Genomic DNA, 20,168 nt, shown 5'->3' with positions numbered 1-20,168 from the left:
AGTTGTGCACTGCACAGGTACTTAAGTGGAAGTAGAAACTGGTTGCAAGGTTTTTTTGAGGGGTAAGAATACTGTGATGATTAATATAATATAAAAAATGTAAGAGAGGAAGGTTAAAACTGGTTCAGAAAGAGCAGTGTGTAATTTTGTAATTTTAAAGCACTAAGCCTGTAGAGGTAGCAGCCAGAATAATTTCGCCTTTTGACACGTGAACTGAGACAATGCATGTCCCATCATTGTCCCACTGCGTGTGATGTTCCATCAGTTCCAAGCTCCTCAAAAAAACTGCAACATTATGGTCCTCAGAGAGGCTAAGCACTAGTTTCACTTTACCACTTGCCAAGGTCATAAATAGAACAAATGCAAATATATTAATTTGGCAGTAGCTTGGGATCCTGACATAGCTGCTGCTGTCTTGGGTGTCTAACAAGTCTCCAGTGAATAGATGCTAATTACTGTGCCAAATGGGATATTTTCATGGTGGATGGAGAGAAACCAAAGGGTAAGGATTAGGATTAAGCAGTAGTGAGGTCGCATATGGAAAGTACTTTTCACTGTGAAATACTTAATCAGAGAGAAAGTAATGAACTGTGTAAATTTAATGATGAGGAGATGGTTTGAAATACATGAAATAAGAAAATAGTAATGTAAAAAAAGACAGGAAAAATCTCTAGTAATATTTAAATTAGGAAATTAAATTAAGAAAACAGTTATGAGTGAGTTCTCAGAAGAAATCTTCCCTCCCCTTTTGTTCTTAGCCCAGTGCCTGTCGGTCTTGTTGGGTCTATGGCATGACACTCTTTTTTTTCTTTTTCCACTTTTTTTTTAGTTCCCTTCTGATTGCCAGCATAACAATTCTTTGCAATTTTACATAATCTGAAAACAGCAGGATGCTGCGGGTGCTGTGATTTCACAGGGTGGATGATGATGGAAAGCTGATGCCATCGTCACTAGGCCATAGCGAGGTCATGGAAACATTAATTCTGTAGCCTGCTGCTGCAGGTTGCCAAGTCTGAGTGCGGCGCTTGGACTGGACCAGCCAGCGTCTCATCTCCGGGAACATGCAATGCTGAGGCGCTGCTCATTTCAGGGCCATTTGTACAGCTTGCTCAGCACCTGCCACCTGCATTTCTCTGGCTCCAGAAGACAGCACTGTCTGAGTGCAGGCTGCCAAGTTTGCACCTTGTGCCTGCTGTCCTTCCTCTTTTTTTGGGTCCCATGCAGTGTAAGTTCCCTCTCCCTCCCCCTTTACTTCAGAGGACCTCAAATTTATTCAAAGTACTTCTTTGCTCTTCTGAAAAACATCAGCTTGCATCATGGAATAGCCTTCTGGGTAAGTGACTGAATTGCAAAGTGCTGTTTTCCAGCCGCCGTGATGCTGCGAGGCTGCTCCCTTTGTTGGCTTAGGAGCCTTGCAGCAGGATTGAACTCAGGCCTTTCAGAGGCTGACATGGTACGTTATTCCGTACTTTATCTTACTGTCTGCCTGGGGTAGCTTATCCTGGTCTTGTATTCTTCTCTATAATTGCCTTTATTAGTTGGCCTCTTATGGCAGCTTAGCTTAACTCTCCCTAAAGTCCGCAATAACTTCTGAAATGTTTTGACTCGGTAGAAAAAAGTTGCGTGCAATTATCTTCTGTATTATATTTTAACCTCAGGAAATCCTGGCCTTCTGTTCCCCAAAATGAAGGACATGTAAACGTTACAGGAACACAGCAGTGTTTGCATTTCCACAGTGATTTGCAGAGGAAAATCTTAGCATATAGTAAATCTTTTCTTCATTTTGAGAGGTTTTTTTTAAAAAGTATGTTATCTGCTTCTCCTCTAAGTTAGTAGTTTAAATATGCCTCTCTCTTCCAGTTCTAACATTCTGTAAAAGGGTAAGATAAATTAAAACCCACAAGTGTTTCTGAAGGAAGATGAGTGTTTGGAAGTTCTTGAAAGAAACATGCTTTGTCTTAATCGAACATTATATATATCTATGAAGTGGTTGATGAAAATAATTATAATAATGTAGCCTTATAATTTTTAAAGGAGAAAAAGCGTGTTTTTCTATACCCACTTCGAGCTCATTATGGTGTGAAATGAAGTTTGTGTGCACTGTGATGTAAAGCAGGATTTACCGCTATTATGTAAACCTTGACAAGATGCTTTTGGCTTGCTGAACTGTCCCATACTCGCTTCATTGCTTTGTGGATAGTTTCTGCAATGTATAGATACAGTGGAGAGATTTGAGGGCAAATTAGGCATGGTGGTAACAAGTCATAGATTCTCTTCCTAGCATCTAAATCTTTGCTTTTCTGGTAGATAACCATATATACTGTAGGACATATATGAATAAATTCTGTTTTCTCTCTGCTGTATGTCAGTGTTCATTACTCTAAAAAATGAAGGTATAGTGCAATTCCTCTTGATGGCAAGGGAAATGCACCATTGTAACAGAGAGGAGAATAGATCCCAAATCCATACATAGCCTCTCCTGCATAGCAGGGGGACAAAGTTGTCAGGATCCTTAAATGTCTGTTGGTAGTATGACAGTGTAGCAACTTGCATTGAATGGGCCCTCTTAAGAAGACGAGGAGTTTAGCCTCGTCTGCTACCAAGTATTCTGTTTCCAGAATAAATCAGTGAAATTACCTACATCAGGGTTTGTGCACGAAAAAAAACAGCATTAAGAATTTGTGCCAACCAAATGTGGCAGGTTCAGTAGCCAGTATCCAGTATCCCCAGGCACAGAATACTTATGCCAAAGTAAAATCTAAATTTCCTGTATTTGACAGAAAAATACAGCTAACATAGAAAAGTGCTCTGAGTGGAATCTGTCTTGCCTCTTTAGTGCTCTGAAATGTACAGTGTACCTTCACAGTGAATTACTTACAGAAGGCACATCTGCGTTACATGGGTGCTCCTCAAACCAGCAGTGTGCTGCTTCTGTGGTTTGCTGCCACCCATACTCAGCTGTGTCCATCATCTTTATGTCTGTTGCTCCTTTATAGCTGATAATTAGTTGCAGTCAGATCTCAGAGTGATAGAGCAGTCCCGTACCACAAAGCTGAAAGAGTAAAACCACCGAACTAAACCATAACAAAAAGTCCACCACAACAAACTTCCAAAGAGCAAAAGCCTCTTTCTATATGAAACAATACAGCTAGCACTGCATGTAATGGAAAAAATGTTAAAAAATGGGAAATGTTACTTGCCCAGCTCTTATCCGCATAACTTGTACATATGTGCTTATACATTTGAAGTGTGGAGTTTTTGTACTTTCAAACATCCGGGCCTTCCTTTTATTAAAAACCTGGGTGATGAAGATAAAATAAATAAACAGACAAATAAATCACTGTTGTGAACCAGCATGGTGATTTCTCTGCCAGCTCTTCTCTGAGCTTAGTTCAGGCTACTTTTCTGCTCACTGTCAGAAACAGGTGTAAGTGCAATATTGAACTGGAGTACCGATTACTTCAGGCAAAGATCCTTTAATTCATGGGCAATTTGGAACGGGAGTTGAAGTAGCCTGGTTTGACGCTGTTTTGTCAAATCTCAGAAGTGCTAAGACATTTCCATTTCTGTAGAATGTTAAATTTTTTCATGAATTAATGTTTCCACCCCTTCAAAAAGCCAGAACTACTTTTTGAGTTTGCAGATGCAAATGATAACTGTAACAGATTCTAATTTCCATATTAAAAAAGATCTGACTCTGAACTCTCATAATAGATTTGAATATCAGCAGTTACTTTTTTACTGATTAATTTCACAGACAGATTCCGTTTAAAAATAAAATTGTTGTGGGATGGACACATCCCACAGGTGCTTGGATACTGGCTTTCCAGGACACTTGCAGTTAACTTGTTCGCTCCTAGGAAGAACAGACTTTGTCTAGCTCTAGCTAGGATTTCACTTTGTAAGAGAGATGGACTTGAGGGAAAAGGCCTAAAAACTCTCTGTGGGAAGAGAGGTTCAATCCATACAAGCCACAGTGGGATGCTGTGAACCGCAAGTCCACTTTTTTCTGCTGGTGGTGCTGTGTTATCAAGCTGCAGAATTTTACCTGTTTGTGACTGTTGCCTTTTGGAGCCTCCTCTGGGGTGTGACAGTTGGTTCAGGCTGTCTGCAGTGTCACAGCGCAGTGGTGTCCCTTCCAGCGGCATGGCCGTTCCTGGCTCAAACAGCCTCATCCTGAAACCTTGGTCCAGATCTAGAGCTCAGCTGTGAAAGTCAGTGCAGATATCGCTTTCATGCTCTTGTGTCCCCCTTTTCCCCCCAAGACGGGGTGCTTGTGTACAATGGGAATATGTTTTGCAGACTATAAAATAAAGGAGAAGTGAAAGAAAACGTCAGTGAGAAACCTACATCAACTGACGTGAGTATCAAGTAGCTCAGTGCAAGGATTTGTTACAGTGGTCAAAGTGATAAAAATTTTGTGGAAGGTTCATCAGATGGAATAGTCTACAAAGGGTATCAGGAGTTAGTTATTTGCAAATAAATAGATAAACCTTGAAGGACACCTTAGAGCAAAATCTTCTGGCGGGAGAAGAATACATGATATCCATGTGGACCTTGCCAGCTTCTCTGGCTGCTTCACCTACCTGGTTAAAAAAATAGTTGTCTTTCATTCTTATATGTTGAGATTTAGAATATTAATTAGATTTAAATGAAACTACGCAGGAAGGGCATAATGAAAACATAGTCTCTTCTCTAGTTTTGTCTAATTTACCTGCAAAAATGTTGTATTCACTAGGTGTGATGTTACTTTTCACGGAACTTGCCTTTTCTTTTGTATGTGTATTTGTGTGGGTGTAATCCCAATTCAGCAATGCTAAAATAAAACCATAAGACAGCACATTTCCTTCCTTCATTTACATAGAAACATATAGCTGTAAAGCCCAATAGTAAGCAATTAGCAGCTGAACATCACATGTCGTCCTGCTTTCCCTCATGCACATTGATGTGATACGAAAATGACATCTGTTCAGGTATTTCTGTAGTGAAAATCCATGAAGAAAGAGCTCTGCAGTACAGCTGCTCAGACTTTCAAAAGTGTTATAACAGTACCCTTAAACTTTTTTTTAGTGGAAACATATTAACAATATACTTGGGAACAATTGCACTGTAATGAGAAGTGAGTGCTATGTATTTTTTCCTCTGCCAAGATTCATGTGCTTTTATACTAATTGTGCTGTAAACTGATTTTCATTTTGTACAGTCTTGTTTTTCTTACTCAAACCTGTTTCTTCATTTTTTTTTTTTCATTACATAGGAAAATGAACTGTTCCACAAGAAAAAATTCAGTTGTTTGTTTGAGCTAAATGTTGCTTATTCTGTCTATTTTTGAGGTTCTTTGAGTCTGAAGGCTTGTAGCATTATTTAGGGTTGGTAGTCGATATTGTTGCTGTTGGAGACATTAGCTGCCAAAATATGAGTAAACATTAAAGTATTAATCTTTACTTCTGAGCCGTTAATGATCACTTCTGTTGTCCACTGAGCAAATTTTTAAACCACCTTCCTTGTAGTTGCTCTCGTGGTGACACCTGTGGTAGCAAATAACTTCCCCGCAATAGTGTCAGAGGCCTTGATTTAGTGCCCTCCTTCAGATCTCTCTGTAGTATTTATTTTTTGTCACAGCAGTTCCTAAAGGTAAGGGAGGAAAAGGGGTTAATGAGATCTGTGGTAAGTTCATCGCCTGCCCTGTGCTTGCCATATGCTTCTATTCTTCTCTTTTGCTTAGATAGGAAAGGCTCTGAGAGCAGGTACAATCTTTGTTTGTTCAGTGACAGCACTGTGGTGTCTGTCCTGTCATGGAGACTGGTAAGGATTTGTGATAATAGTAGTAATGCTTCCGTGGAAAGTCTCGCACTGCTGGAGCGGCAGCTTTGAGTAACCCATGGTTAAGATCCCTGCGTGGCTTTCTGCACTGCGACTATCCCTTGTAATTGTGCTTGTGTACATGTTGGGAAAGAGGGCTGTTGGCTATGACTGATTTTTTTTTTTTTTTTTTAAAATGCCAGTTGTTTAGTGATCAATACAGTAAACTATATAGATTTTAAAATATTTCTAGTCATGACTCAAGCCACTCACCATTGACAAGCAATCTAAAATAGGAGTCCTTCTTTTTCTGGGAAAAAAACATCACGGTCAGACTATTTTTGCCTGGTTGGAAAGAGCTGTAAACCACAGCATGAACTGCTCGTGACAGGTGTGGATAATGCATAACTCAGAAAGCCTGATAAGTTCTCTTTTCCTACATCGCACAGTGTTATAGCTTGGTAGTTTGTAAGTTGTGCAGCTGAGACAGAACAACATCTTGATGGAAGTCTGGAAGTGTTCCTAGTCAGGAAACTCTTACAATTCCTGAAATTATCTCTTGGGGTTTTGAATTGTTTTTTTCTTTCTTCTTGCCATAAAACACTTAGGTTTTTCCTCATATCCTGCTTCCTTTGACATGTTGAGTTGATTATTTGGATCTAATGGGGCCTTCTGAATAGTGTGCAATGTGATAACAGCATTGTTCCCAACGTGAAGTACTTTATGAGCAAACCTCAGTTTTGAGTTTGTTGCTTTCATGAGGTTACAGTAGTAGACTACCACGACCAGAGGGGGAAACAACAGCTATCCTGAGAGCCTGGCACACGCTTGTTCCCAGCACAGACTTATCACTAAGGGCTGCTTTGTTTTCCCTCTGTAAAAAAGTGTCATTCTCAGACACTGGGGAGTTTGAAATAGTTGTCTTAGCATAGCAATAGTATAATATAGATGTAATTTTATTTTATGTCTTCATTTTTAAGCAAAATAAGAGAAAAAAGGCTTGATGTTGTACTAACCTCGGTGTGCTTTTCTACAGTTGGTTACCAGATAGTAGTCTGCACAGTAGACATCAACACCCCACTACAACCATGTGCCTAGCACAGATGTTTCATATGCATCTTTTCTAGTAACTTTTCAAATAGTGTCATGATTCTAAATTTCATATTGCCTACTGCAAGATGGAGTTTTCAAACTTTTATGAACTTGTTGGTTCATACCTGGTTTGAAGAGAATGCCTCAGTGGAAACAAGCCACCTGGAGAATTTTAACATGAAAAATTAATTTGTTTTCTGGGTTACACAGGTGCAAATAAAATATCCTTGCAAAAAAATGTTGTCTTAATAGGGCCTGCATTTTTCTACCCCCAGATAATTTATAAATAGGTGAAAAGCTTTTGCTTAAAGTAGTTAAATGTGGACAGAAGCTACATATGGAAAAAATTGCATCCAGAAGGAAATTTTTCAGAAATAAAGACTTAATCCAGAATTTACAGGAGTTAGTGGAAAATTTCTTATCAAAGTTGTTGCTTTTGCATCAGACAGCAACGCCTTACTCTACCAAACCCCTGTGCTTGACTTGACATTCCAGGCTGAGCCCTCTAATGCTAATATGCTGAAGGTAAGTATATGCTTAGCGTGCTTCACTGGTTCAAGCCCTAAATAACAGGAAAAGATGATAAAACTGTGCTCTCCGTGTAATTTCAAAGGTAATTTTTGCTACCAGTGAAGTTAAAAAGGAAAATATATTTATTGTATAAATATAGAAGTCTTTCTGTTCATAAGAAGAGCCATATCAGGTCAAATATCACTGGGATGTTTTTGTGAGAAAAGTATTGTTCTTACCTGCTGGGTAGGTAGCATGTCTTGGCGTATTTTATGCACTGGCTGCTCTTTCCCAGATTTGTTGCCCTTCATTAAGTGAAGTATTTAATGGACAGTGTGGTAATATTCAGTCCCTTTGCTTTGCCATTTCCGTGTTCCTATAATCGGAACACAGTTTTTTAGATTATTTTACATTTTGTGACTGTATTTTTTTCTTTATAGCTTAGCGGACTGCTGGAAAAAATACACTGAAATGTGTTTTTGGCAGTCAACACACTGTGATCGTAAAAGTTAAACCCAGAATGGAAGAGAAAGTTAAATAAAATGCATATAAAAAAATAAGAAAATACAGGAAAGACTGGATAGCTAATTTTATGAAACCATCCAAGCAGCTTTAAGTTTTTATTTTAATGCAAAAATATAATCATTTGATAAAAACACTTTTTATTTTAGATTGTTTGATTAAATAAGAATGAACTACTGAATCATAAGGTGTAAGGGGGTTAATAAAGATGGGGAATACCGGGTTGTTTCCTAGAGGGTTCAGTTTCTTTCTCCCTTGGAGTCATGTGGTTTTGATTTTGTTTGTGAACTGTGCCAAATCTGTCTTTTGGATGATTTTGAATATCTGCAAATGCAATTTCTTTAGCTAAAATTAGAAGTGTGCTTTAGATCTAAGACGATGTTAGCAAACAGAAACATGAAAAATATTTTCATGACCGGGAGACGACCTCCTTGGTGCCTGAGTCTCTCAATAAGGGATGTACATGTCCACATACACACGCAATAGTAGAGGAGTGCTTTTATAGAGTCAGAAAAGATTTTGCGTTCGCGCTACTAGGTACTGTTCTGTTGTTTGTTGAATTACTGTCCTTGAATTAAGACCTTGTCAAATGCATATTGGATCATGCACCACATCTTCTTCCAATTCATTTGTAGTCATTATTTCCTAGATTCAGTTTTTTCTTCATTAGAGAATTTTTTCTTCTCAAAAAGCCCCAAATGCCTGAAAACTCAAAGTGAAAATATTGCTGCAGGGTTTCTCAGGAGATGCCTTTTGGCTGTATTATGCTCTCCTCTGTAGGCTGCCTAGTTAGCTGCTACATGGAGACTCTAGCCATGAAGAATGACAGTATGTACGGGAAAATTTATTTCAACAATCCTAGAACATTTGTTAATAAATAAAGGTACTAAACGCATGCAACTAGCCTTTAAAAAAGTGCCAGACTTCATTATACCTCCTCATTATACCTCGCCAGCCTTCTAAACCTGCATGAAACTGAAATAAAATGCCGTCAATCTGGAAGGGAGGGCACAGTTTTCCTCTCACTTTCACTGCTTTAATATTGGTCTGAATTACAGAAGTATGGAAAAATTCAGCTCCTAGTTTTATTACACTTACTAAAATATAGAATTTCCTACGTGAGAATCATAGTGAATACACTCAGTCTGATGCCAGGTACCACTGATACCAGTAACAAAAGCCCTTTGGACTCATTATTTAGGGAATTTGCCCTTGGATAACATGTACATCTTCACTAGTGTGATGTTTCCTCCTGCACTGGCAGTGCTAGGAAGAGCTACTCAGTTTCTGATCCTGTCAGTCACTGCACTTTAAACTTGCTTGGCATATAGGAGCCATAGTGGCTATAATTGTAGGAAATGGCTATTATTTGCCCTTTTGTGAGGAACATGCCTTGTTGCTTGAACCAACCTTTCTGCTTGCACTTAGAATAAACCCTAGGTAGGTTCATTTTTATAGCAAATTGCACAAAGCCCTATTGCTATACATAGAGCTCATTATAAACCATCTAGCTGCTCCACTGTCGGTTCACTTTCTACACTTACAGGGGCTGTGTTCAAGGACAGAATTGAGATTTCTGTTTTCCTTGACTGTAGGCTGTATGGACAACAGGTACCCCTCTCTTCTTTCTCTTAGTGCACAACTGTCTTATTACTTTTTGGAGGGAAAGCCCAGTGGAATCTCTGAGGAAAGCTGAGAAGATACTAAGCATTTATGTTTTTACCCTATAGGAGGAAAAAAATCTGTCTGTTTTTAGGACAATAGGATGTGTGCCCCTGAGCAGGCCTAAAAGCCATTACAGGTTTTTTGGTAAACATTTGTTTCTATCATATGAAGGCTGTTCTGTGTCTCACAGTTATACAGCTGTGCTGTGGCTTGCAGTGTTCGGGTTAGTATCCATACGGGATTTTTTGTCTGGGGTCTCTTCATCTAAAGGTCAAACATCTCTTGAAAGCCTTCTGGATCCACTCCCATACGCTATTGAGGCAAAAGATTTGTCTGGTTCAGTCATCTCCACCGTTATTCTTGAGTCAACAAGCTGTTAGATGATTCACTTCTTCCTCTTACGCACCCAGCTTGATTTTATTAGCCTCTGCACCAGTTTAGCATCCTCTCCTTGTACTCTGTTGCTAGGAATAATCAGCATTTTTTTTTTTCCTGTTTAAGATGATATGGGGGGCATTTTCTAAGGGATGTCTAGATTTCAAACATTCAGTGAGTGTGAAGAGATAGATCCCCTCCAAGCATCCAGGTCTGCATTTCTACCCAAAATGGATGTAAATTAATCATTAAGGTACAATACCAATTTAACATAAAATTTTACGTACCATTGAAAAATTCTGAAGCCAAGTATGGCAATGTTTGGAGATCTAGTGTTGTACTACCAATCTTGATCACTCTCTATCTACTTAACCTTTATTTTCCTCTGTTTCGTACTGTTCTGATTTAACCATTGCTATCTCAAGAACAAGCACAATCAAGATTTACTGCTGGTTATCACATAGCATTCATACCTTAAATGCAGAAACTTGAGAGAGTATTAGCTGCTAAAATCAGGCTGGAGGTGAAGTGCAGCACAAGAACAGATCTCAATGAGCCGCTTTTTCCTCAGGGTTTCACACAGTTTACCAGGTAGTTAAGTCTACTGTGCAGCTGCAGTTTTTCTGGAAAGGGGAAAAAAAAAAAGAAAAAAGAAAAAAAGTAACTTCTAAAATGACAGAATTATGTTTTTTAAAATTATTTATACCAAGAGGCTAGTACTAAAATAGTATTAGGACTAAAATAAGCTACCTGGCTATTTGTTGGTTTCTGAGTATATTGACATAAATCAGGTCATTTATGTTCTGACATAAATGCTGTCCTCTCTTAGTCATCACAAGTCAATCTTTTGTATTTTTTTTCCACAAAGGAACCAGGTAACAACATAATTAGCTTTTGCAGTTTGCCTACATCTTTCTTACTGTAATTTGTTTTAAAAGGGCACTTTGTAACTCTTTCTGTAAACTCCATGGCCAATAATAACAGAAGCTAAGATCAATAAATATTAGGGTTCATCTAAGCAAGGGAAGCTAAATAAATATGCCAGTGGAAAAGAAACTCTCATTCTGTAACATGCTGTCTACACAAGGGACTTGTTACAGATGTATGTTTGTGGGGAGATTTTATCCCTCTCCATCTGTTAGCAATGACCAACGCACTTCAGCATCATCTGTCTGAATCACAGATCTGCAGCCCACACTTCTTCACACAGTGTCAGATTGTGAGAAAACAGCAGTGGAATAAAATAATGTTCCAGTTACCAACAAAGAAGTAGTGTCCAGTATGTGTAGCCTCGGTGGAGGAACAAGTGCCATTGTGATGCCTCAGAAGGGCTCCTGGAAATCAAGGGAGGAAGTGTAGGGGCTTACTGCTAGTTATTCCTAGATCCTTAAGCACAGAATGTGTATTTCCCAAGGATCAAGAATGTCCTTGTAATGGGAATTGTAATCATTTTCAGTCATAAAGAGTTCTCCTCGATGGAGAGAAAAATGTGAAGAGGTTTGCTGGGCAAAGATGAACTCTGTGAGCACATCCCTTGCGCATGCTGGTGCAGCCCGGTGCCCGAGGCACCGCAGCCCAAAAGCTGCCTGGGCTTGCTTTTCTCCTGAAACACGGCCTCGCAGTGAGTCCTGGGGCACGATGATACAGACGAGGAACCCTGGCCTGACTTTACGCCCTCAGCCCCCTTCAGATGTGCATTCTGCTCTGGGCGCTGCTGGGGAAATGACAGCGCCCATCATTTCCTGCATGGAAATAGCCTCCAAGTGAGCTTGTGCCTGTGCTTGCCTGTCTTTGGCCACCCATTTGTCAGAGGGAAGCCACGTGGCAACGTTGAATTAGGCCTGTATAACTTACTGGAAAAGAATTATGTACATTTTCTCATTGACTTTTTGCTTGTTTGTTTCCAGTAAAAAGGAAGAGCTTACTTTTGTTTCTTCACCTTATTTGTCGGCCTGCCTCTTTGACTTTCGACTCTGGGATCTGGATATAAATGGGTTATTTCCAACTGTTATTTCTTCTCTTCATTAAAGGAGAATGAGGAAAAGCAGAGCCCAAATGTGTCTCCTGCTGGCAGCAGGCATTTGAATTAATTTAGCTTTGAAATTTACCATATATTTGTTGCACGTGAAAGGAATGAGATAGATGAGCTCAGTCCTTTTGAAGTGCTCTGATGGCTGGCAGGTACTTTTGTAGTTGAAGAGGAAAAGCCGCTTCTAGAGTTTGCTGAAGACAGAGAGCTTGTTAAGTGACCTTGATGAGGAACCACCATAAATACACCTCTAAATTATGTATCAACTTTCTCTTCATCAGAAGGTCTATTTTGATGTTGAATTGATAGATAAAAGAAAAATCTTTGCTCTGTGTGACAACCAAAACTTGAGGGATACAGTGAGTGTCTTTGAAATGAAAATTCCATTGTTCACATGTAGTTACAAATGGAAAAGCCCCCACTCAGTATTACTGAGCACAGTGGAAAAGATGTTGACTCGAATCTGTTGTATCCCACAGCCAGTATCACAGCGGACATAGAGGGAGGTACTCGTGACATCTCTGTACTGCTGGTGTCCTTCATAAAGAACCCCAGCATGTGATTTGGTACCAGTTTTTTCCTAGCAGTGTGAGCAAAAACTGGGAGGTGAAAAAACTGACTAGTCTGTGGCAGAGTACAAGACAGGTTAAGGGTGGTTCAGGACAGTTCATTTCATGTTTGGAGCCTCGTCTTCAATGCTGAGCTAATGACGCAGCTGTAATGAATTCTGCAAATGAAAAGTCCTATTCAGTTTTCCTAGCACATGAAAAATGCAATTGATTGTAAAACTAATCTGGTTAATCCAGTTGTATATATAGATGGTTATTTGTTACCTCCAGAATTCTGATGATTTTTAAAATCTGCTTTGAACTTCAGAGAGGACTTTTTAACACATTTACACAAAATGAGGGGTTTGTGTATATCACATTTCAGTGTTTCTTATTAAGTTAAAGTTATTGATTAAATAAGTAAACTTGTTTTGCTTTACAAATGAGTTGTTATGATTTTAAGAATCATCATTAATTCTATTGGATAGCACCATCAGTTCGTGCGCAGTACCACAAATCTAGTAGGCAAAAACTGTTCTACTCTCTGCTAAAACAAGCGGGCTTTACCCGAAATACTGAACTCAGTGCTATACTGTGCGACATTTCAGGGTAAGCACAGTGTGTTGGAGAGATCAGCATCAGGACGTGCCAGCAGTGAGCTGTAGGTGGGGACTGCAGAAGCTGAGCAGATGCTTTGCCCACTTCTCGTGGGAAGCTGTGCCAAGTCCCGTAGCTGCAGGGGTGAGAGTGGGCTGTTGGAAACCTGAAGAAAGCGTCGAGTCACGCAGAACCTTTTGGTGGAAATAACTGTCTTGAGCATGAGGTAATCTCTCTGGGGAATTTAATTTCCAATGCAAAGACATATAAGATCCTATTTTGAAGCCCAACTGACAGACTTTGTACTCAGTAGAATGGAGATTGCATCTTAACTTGTACGTGTCAAAGCCAGCAGAAACATAGCTGTACTTTGTGAGCTTTCACTCTGAGTTTAATGTGCTGTACAGACTTTGTTGTTAACTTTAATTTTAAGCAGTAGTGTTCAAATTATTTTGAAAATTTTCAGAAAGAGCTTGAGACCACTCTTGAATCACAGCTGTTAAAAATGAATGCATTTTTCTAAAGCAGGAGACTGCCAAAAGATGCTTGATTTTCTTTTCCTCTTGTTTTCTTCTCAGTGTATTTTCTATCAGTTAACGTCAAGATTGGGTTTTTCCAAGGCCTTCAGTGTTTCTGCTGTTTCTGCTTTCATGTAAGCCACCAGTGAAACTTCCAGTAGTTTCTCTTTCAGCGAGGTTAAACCAAGGCTACATCTTGGTAAATGTCGCCCCAAAATTATATAAGGGCTATACAATGTTTTAGAAATTAATACCACATTGCAGTTCTGTCTTTCAATGCTGTTTTCACACAAGTTGTCAAGATCGTTTCTATTGGAATGCTGTTGAGGCAGGTTGCAGACATTTAGTTTACAGGATATTAGAAATCTAAATTTTCTAATTCTTTCACTTTTCTATCTCACCTCCTCATTTACTTTCTTATTTCCCTCTCTTAGTTTTTCATATTCAAAGGAGAAACCCATTTTATAGGCTTTGGTTTTCTGTGTAGTTGATCTCCAGAGAATTTCTTTTTCTTTAAACTACTAACAAAAATGTGGAGCATAAGAAAGTCTTCAATCACATTTAATGAATGGATTTCTTGCCAGCAGGGGTTCTGAGATTTTCCACGCCGTAACAAGAAAAGTTTACTGGTTGCCATATTAAAAATGACAAGCAACTGTAAGTAATCAAAAACACTAAGTCTGTTATTTTAGGAACGTAGCTGGCTTTTTTTTGTAAGAAATACAGGAAAGCAGAAGAAGGACTCTAGTTTTTAAGAGTATTTGAGGCTGATTTGCAAAACAATTCATTAAGCACTTAAACTTTCCAGTAGTTAATTTTTTTTTCCATATGGCTTGCACTTCCATGAGTGAAATACTGTACAATTTAAGATTAACTGCCTGACAGACCATGACTAGTAGCATGACATTACCTTGACTCATAGTATATATCATTAGTAGGTGCTAAACTTTTTGTCCCTACATTTTAGAAAATTACTGTCTTTACTGTACAAATATAGCGTGACTCGAAAATGGCAGTGGTTAGTCAACTTTAATTGGACGACCTGTCTAATATTAATGACGTACATGCTGTTCCTAGGAAACTGCAGGAGACCTTAGCTGACAGTAACAGCAGAAGTGAATGGTGGCATTTCACAATGTTTGTCAGGCACCAGAGAGGCACAACATTTAAAAATACTTTTTCCTCAGTCATTTGTCAGGTTGTAATGTGCCATGCAGTCAATCTAAGAGGGATGTAAAAGCCTTCTAAAAGCCATAATGACGTGATGGCTTAGGTTTCACCGGATACACTAAGCTATTTATAAACTTGATTGCTGCATTTCATTTCTTATGACTTGCCCTGAAAGATGTTAGTATCCACTCTTTCAGTCGTTATGACAAACCTCTGTATCTGAGCTGAAATGACATGTAAGCATTTATAAATGTCATCCATTGTTACACAAGATATACTTTTGCTATTGTGAATGAGAGATTATAATTTGTCAAAGTGTATCACCAGAAAATCAGTAAAATTCATTAAATAAGAATTTTAAATATTCAACAAATGGAAATGTTCCTTTGTGTTTATCACATCTTGGACCATGGGGATCCATGAAGACAATTTTACTTTTTTGTGTGGGTCAAGTAAATGAGAAAAGCCCATTCTATTAATTCAAGCTTCTTCTCCCTTAAAGCTACTGCGGTGGAACAGAAGTGTTTCTACGGGCTTGAAGAAACTGTTTAAAAGTTCTTAATCAAATGGATATTTACAGAGTCTTTTAATTAATCTCCCCCTCTCCCCCCCGAACAGTGAGAGAATTACAGTTACAGAATCCTATGAAGGGTGATTAGGGTCTGCATTAAATGGTTCATGAAGGGTTAATGGGAAGAGCAATTCTTCCTCTAGCGAAGTAGCATGCTAGCAACAGGTGACCGAAGGCTGTTTTCCCAAGGAGGTGGGCTGTTCTCAAGAGAAGCTTGAAGCTTGTAGAAATGGTGTGGCAGGACATATTCAATGAATAGACCAGGGAACCCATGAAGTGTAAAGGCTGAAGTACCAGATGGCCGGCATCCTTGGCGCTTGAGGTATCTGTTAGGCCATGCAGTGGAGGAGAAGGAGCTGGTTCTTTCAGGAGCCGTAGTGGGCCTGGGATGCTGGCTGCATCACAGAGTCATTCACTGTAACCTGGGCGGTTGGGCTTGCTGAACTCAGACAACAGACAAGAGTGATGCGAGTTTTTCTGTTGGCCTCAGATAGCAGTCTGCTCTCCAGCTTGGACTTCATTGTCCTAGAGCAAAACAGAACTAGGAAAGAATTTAGGCAAAAGTGACTGAAAAAAAAGGTTTCCAGAAGGCACACCCTGAATTGCAGTTTTTACTCTAACAAGAACGGCAGAAATGCAAATACAAATTAGGGGCTTCATTAACTGCAAAGTTGTATCAGCAGATAGTAGCCTATGGAAGCTCCCTCAGCTTTTTGGGCACTGTGATGATAACTAATGACTTTAGCAGCATTGTCCCTTTTTCCAGAATGGAATCCCTCAATTGGCCCATGATGGATGTGGACAACTAATGAGCGAAGTGCTAATTCCCCTACAGCTAGCTTGCAGCAATAATTTGTTTCTGCTGAAATAAACGGTAAAAATCAAGTTTGTTTCTCTTGGAGCAGCTGTAAAGTTTAGGTATAAAACCCATTTTTTCCATTGTTCTTTTGATGTAAATTACACTGTTGAAATGATGAAGAGTTTTCCTAAAATTGTCTGATACAATCTGAAATTCAATATCTTCAGATACTGAGCAGAAACCCAGTGTTTCATTGGTTGCTGTGTCCAGAAGTAAGAAAACGGGCATGTCTGGGGGCTGGCAGAGAACAGTTCCCATGCGTGTGGACCATGCAGCCTTGTTCTCCGCAGCCAGAGGATCGATAGGAGATGGGTTCCTCTGCTTCAGAGAAAGGTGTAAGAAAATGCTCATGGGAGCTAAAATGTGAATACAAAGTTAGGCTTTGAAAGCAGGTCCATTATTCAGCTTGCTGTTATCTTTCTCTTTTCGCTCTTTTGCGTTCACTTTTTGCTTAGTTTTTTACCTCTTGGTTTGTTAGCAAAACTTGAGAGTTCTGCTGACACCTCACTGCCAACGGGAATCTTTGAATTCTGGTTTCACAATTTGTGTTAGAAGTGATGTTCTTTTTCTTTATCAGTCTAAAAATGGTCATTGTTTCCTTTCAGTGAAAATCACTGCCTCTTGTTTTGTGGTGTAGTGCTGCTTTCCAGACTTATTCCTCCATGCCCCAAGGGCCAGTGTATTTGACTGTCCTGTATTATTCTTCCTAAGGAAAATGGGGCTGATCTCTTCAATCCCTTTTCATAGGGAAGACTTTCTGTACTTCCAGTGTTACCTCTTCCTGAACTGCTTTTAGCTTTTAATGCTCATTTGAGATGGGTCATTACCACTGAAGAGGCGCTGTAGATGAGGCTAGTTGTTTCACTACAGATACCATGACTGTTTTCATGAACCCTTCTGAACAATGTTAATGATTCCCTGGGGAGGGGGGCAAGCAGTACAATATGGGAAACATATGTTTCTATTTCTTCATTTGAACCAGGCCTCTAAAATTCAAGTGGGAGAGAAAGGCAGGTGATGAATGCACAGGGCTGGGAATCAGGAGAAATGATTTCTTCTTCAGGCTTCCTTAGGGATGTCCTAGGGAAAACCACAAATGCAAAATGCAACCGTGTTCATATTTACTGCAGTAACAAATTTGCCTGTTAGCTTGTGAAGCACTTTTCCCGTAAGTAACATGCCAGTATGCATATTCATGAGTGTTCTAATTATGAGACTATGTGATGTGCAGTGGCGCATTTTATTAAACAGTCTCCATCTGTTTAATGGGATTGGGTTCCTTGCATGGTCTTGCTGATTAGACCTTTTGCATTTCCTGGTATTAACAGATAAGAAAAAACAGTAAATAGGAGCTGAATGCCGAAAGAGGAAATGGAGGTTTTTAGTCACAGTAATGGCATTGTGTGTATCAGATAAAATGGAGATGTTTCACTGGAACTGGAAAACTTATTTTTTTGTCAGATGACAGGTTAAAATTTCAGGGATGAATCCCTATGTACAAAACCATTTTAGCTGGAAGGAAAGAAGTCACGCTATTAATACCCTTCTGTTTGCTAGCATCTTATCACTGGATTAAGGTTAACAAGCACAGACTGCAGAGTTGTAAGTAGATACGGCTGTGTGCTCGATTAGCTATTATTTAGGTCTTGTTTGTGTAACATTCTTCCTGGCTTGAATTTGCCCCCATGATAGTGCTAAAGGCCATTGCAAAGTGTGTTCAAAGACTATTCAGAGCATGTAATCAGCAGAATGTTTGATTAAAGCTGTTACAACAGAAGAACTGCATTTAAAAAGGATAGGGAAAAAGGGCTTCAATCCAGAAAACAACATATTCTTCATTTTAGTTCCACAACAATCCTTTTAATCTCATTCAGGTATTTACATTATACTAAAACTTTTCTGGAATTAGGACTCAAAATGTAGTCTTTTGAAAGGCATGCACTTCACACATCTATAAGACCTATCTTGTGTATTTTTCATGTCTAGGGTCATGAGAATGTGACCAATGAGCAACTGGGAATATTGGACGGCTTATTTATATAGAATATACATATAGAATATATGTTGAATACATATTATACATTAAATATTATATATGAGTAGACAATATATCCTAAATCAACATTACACATATGCATAAACATTCCAATGCATATATATTTAATACTTTATTGGCATGTTAAATGGGAATGATTCATTTTATGAGTTAGGTTATTGCACTTGCTTCATAAAGTCAGAGCTGACTATCCAAAGCAACTGCTGAATAACATTTTTCAGAGCACGAGGATCAACAACTATTCACTGGCAATGCTTTGGGGAAAGAATTGCAGTTTAATGCATGAGTAGTGTGATAAGCTTAACATAAACTTGGAGAGAACATTAAAGATAAGAAGCTGTGTTACTGTCAGTTTATATATTTAAAAACTACCGAATCAAGATGCTCTTTTGTAGTATTGAGGCATCAATTGCGTTAGATCTCAACAGTAGTAGTATTAATGGCTGTGCTTAACATTTATTCTGGCATACTGTGTTGTCCTCTGATATCCTTTCTCTGCCTTTGTCCAACAGCTGAATGTAAATTACTACTTGTTTATCCAGAGTTTAGAAAAAAACCTAAATCCACCTTTCTGAAGGAGGCTTGTAGTTTCCTGGGGATACTGTAACCAGCTGTAGTCATAGTGATACCCACACCTCAGGTGTGCTGTGTGATCCAGTCTGTGGGTGATTTTTTTATGTGTTGTTCTAAGACATGTTCGTCCTTTTTCTTACAGGAGAACCAGAATTTAAATATGTTGGGAACATGCATGGGAATGAAGCTGTCGGAAGGGAGTTGCTCATCTTCTTGGCTCAGTACTTGTGTAATGAATACCAGAAAGGAAATGAAACTATTATCAACTTGATCCATAGCACACGTATCCATATCATGCCATCTTTGAACCCGGATGGCTTTGAGAAGGCAGCATCCCAGGTTTGTAAGACTACACATATAAGAATAGTTATCAATGTCTATATCAACTTTAGGATCATAACGACACTTGGACTAGCAGTTTTACAGATACATGTACTCTTGGTGGTGATTTTTGAATGGAACAGCATAACTGAAGTATTTCCTAATAGTTTAACAAAGAGGATTTTATTATTGGGTTTTCAACAAAAAGCTGTCTCTCTTGTGAGTTTACTGTATTTTAAAATATAATGGTATTTATGTTTCATGCAGTCTTTCATCTAAGTTCACTGACTGAATTGCTTCCTAAACAAGTGATTTCTAGTAATACAAGATGTCTCAAAAGTGGTAGAAAAGGGAAAGTTGATGTCTCTTTTAAGAATATTCTCATGTAAATGCACTTAGATTAATTATTCACATTCATCAGAGCTTGATCCAAAAACAAGCAAACTTTTTGAGACATCTTTTTAATATGAATAACTTTGATTCTGAATTTCAGGCATGAGGTACTTTGATTAAGCTATTAGTCAAGAAAAATTACCATGTATTTTAGGATGACAATTCAGTCAAGAAACGTGTAATTTGTTAATGCATAGTTAGCAAATAGAGGCCAAATAAGACCCTGTTATATACAGCTTCTAACATGTATTATGTTCTAAACAAAACCAAGAATTTTCTTGTTTTACAAGGTGTATTTATTTTTTAAATTATTGTGTAAATGTTGAATCTTTTTATGTGACTATTTATTTGTGATTAAATAAGTCAAACCTTATTAAGATCTTTATTAAACTGATTCTCATAAAGTCTTCAAGAAAAAACCCAGAACACATAACTCTTTTAAATCATATTCAGTCTCGTGGCTCCCTCTCGTGGCAATGAGGCAGAAGCTGTCCTCAAATTGGTGCAGTATTTTACTTGTTTGAAATCTCTCTTTGGAGAGATTCTGTAATAATATAATTTGAAAAT

General features: G+C 38.6%; 1 protein-coding gene across 1 annotated transcript in view; it reads left to right on the top strand.

Moving 5' to 3' along the window:
• Positions 1–20,168, top strand: part of CPE (carboxypeptidase E) — a 57,018-nt gene that overhangs the window by 20,203 nt on the left and 16,647 nt on the right. The window contains exon 2 of the mRNA XM_010084974.1: positions 19,030–19,226. Coding sequence (XP_010083276.1) covers positions 19,030–19,226 — 197 coding nt within the window. The remainder of the gene's footprint in view (positions 1–19,029; positions 19,227–20,168) is intronic.

This window comes from Pterocles gutturalis, unplaced genomic scaffold, assembly GCF_000699245.1.
Source record: "Pterocles gutturalis isolate BGI_N339 unplaced genomic scaffold, ASM69924v1 scaffold23860, whole genome shotgun sequence".
Taxonomy (NCBI): Eukaryota; Metazoa; Chordata; class Aves; order Pterocliformes; family Pteroclidae; genus Pterocles; species Pterocles gutturalis.
This window is presented reverse-complemented; position numbering and strand designations above follow the sequence as displayed.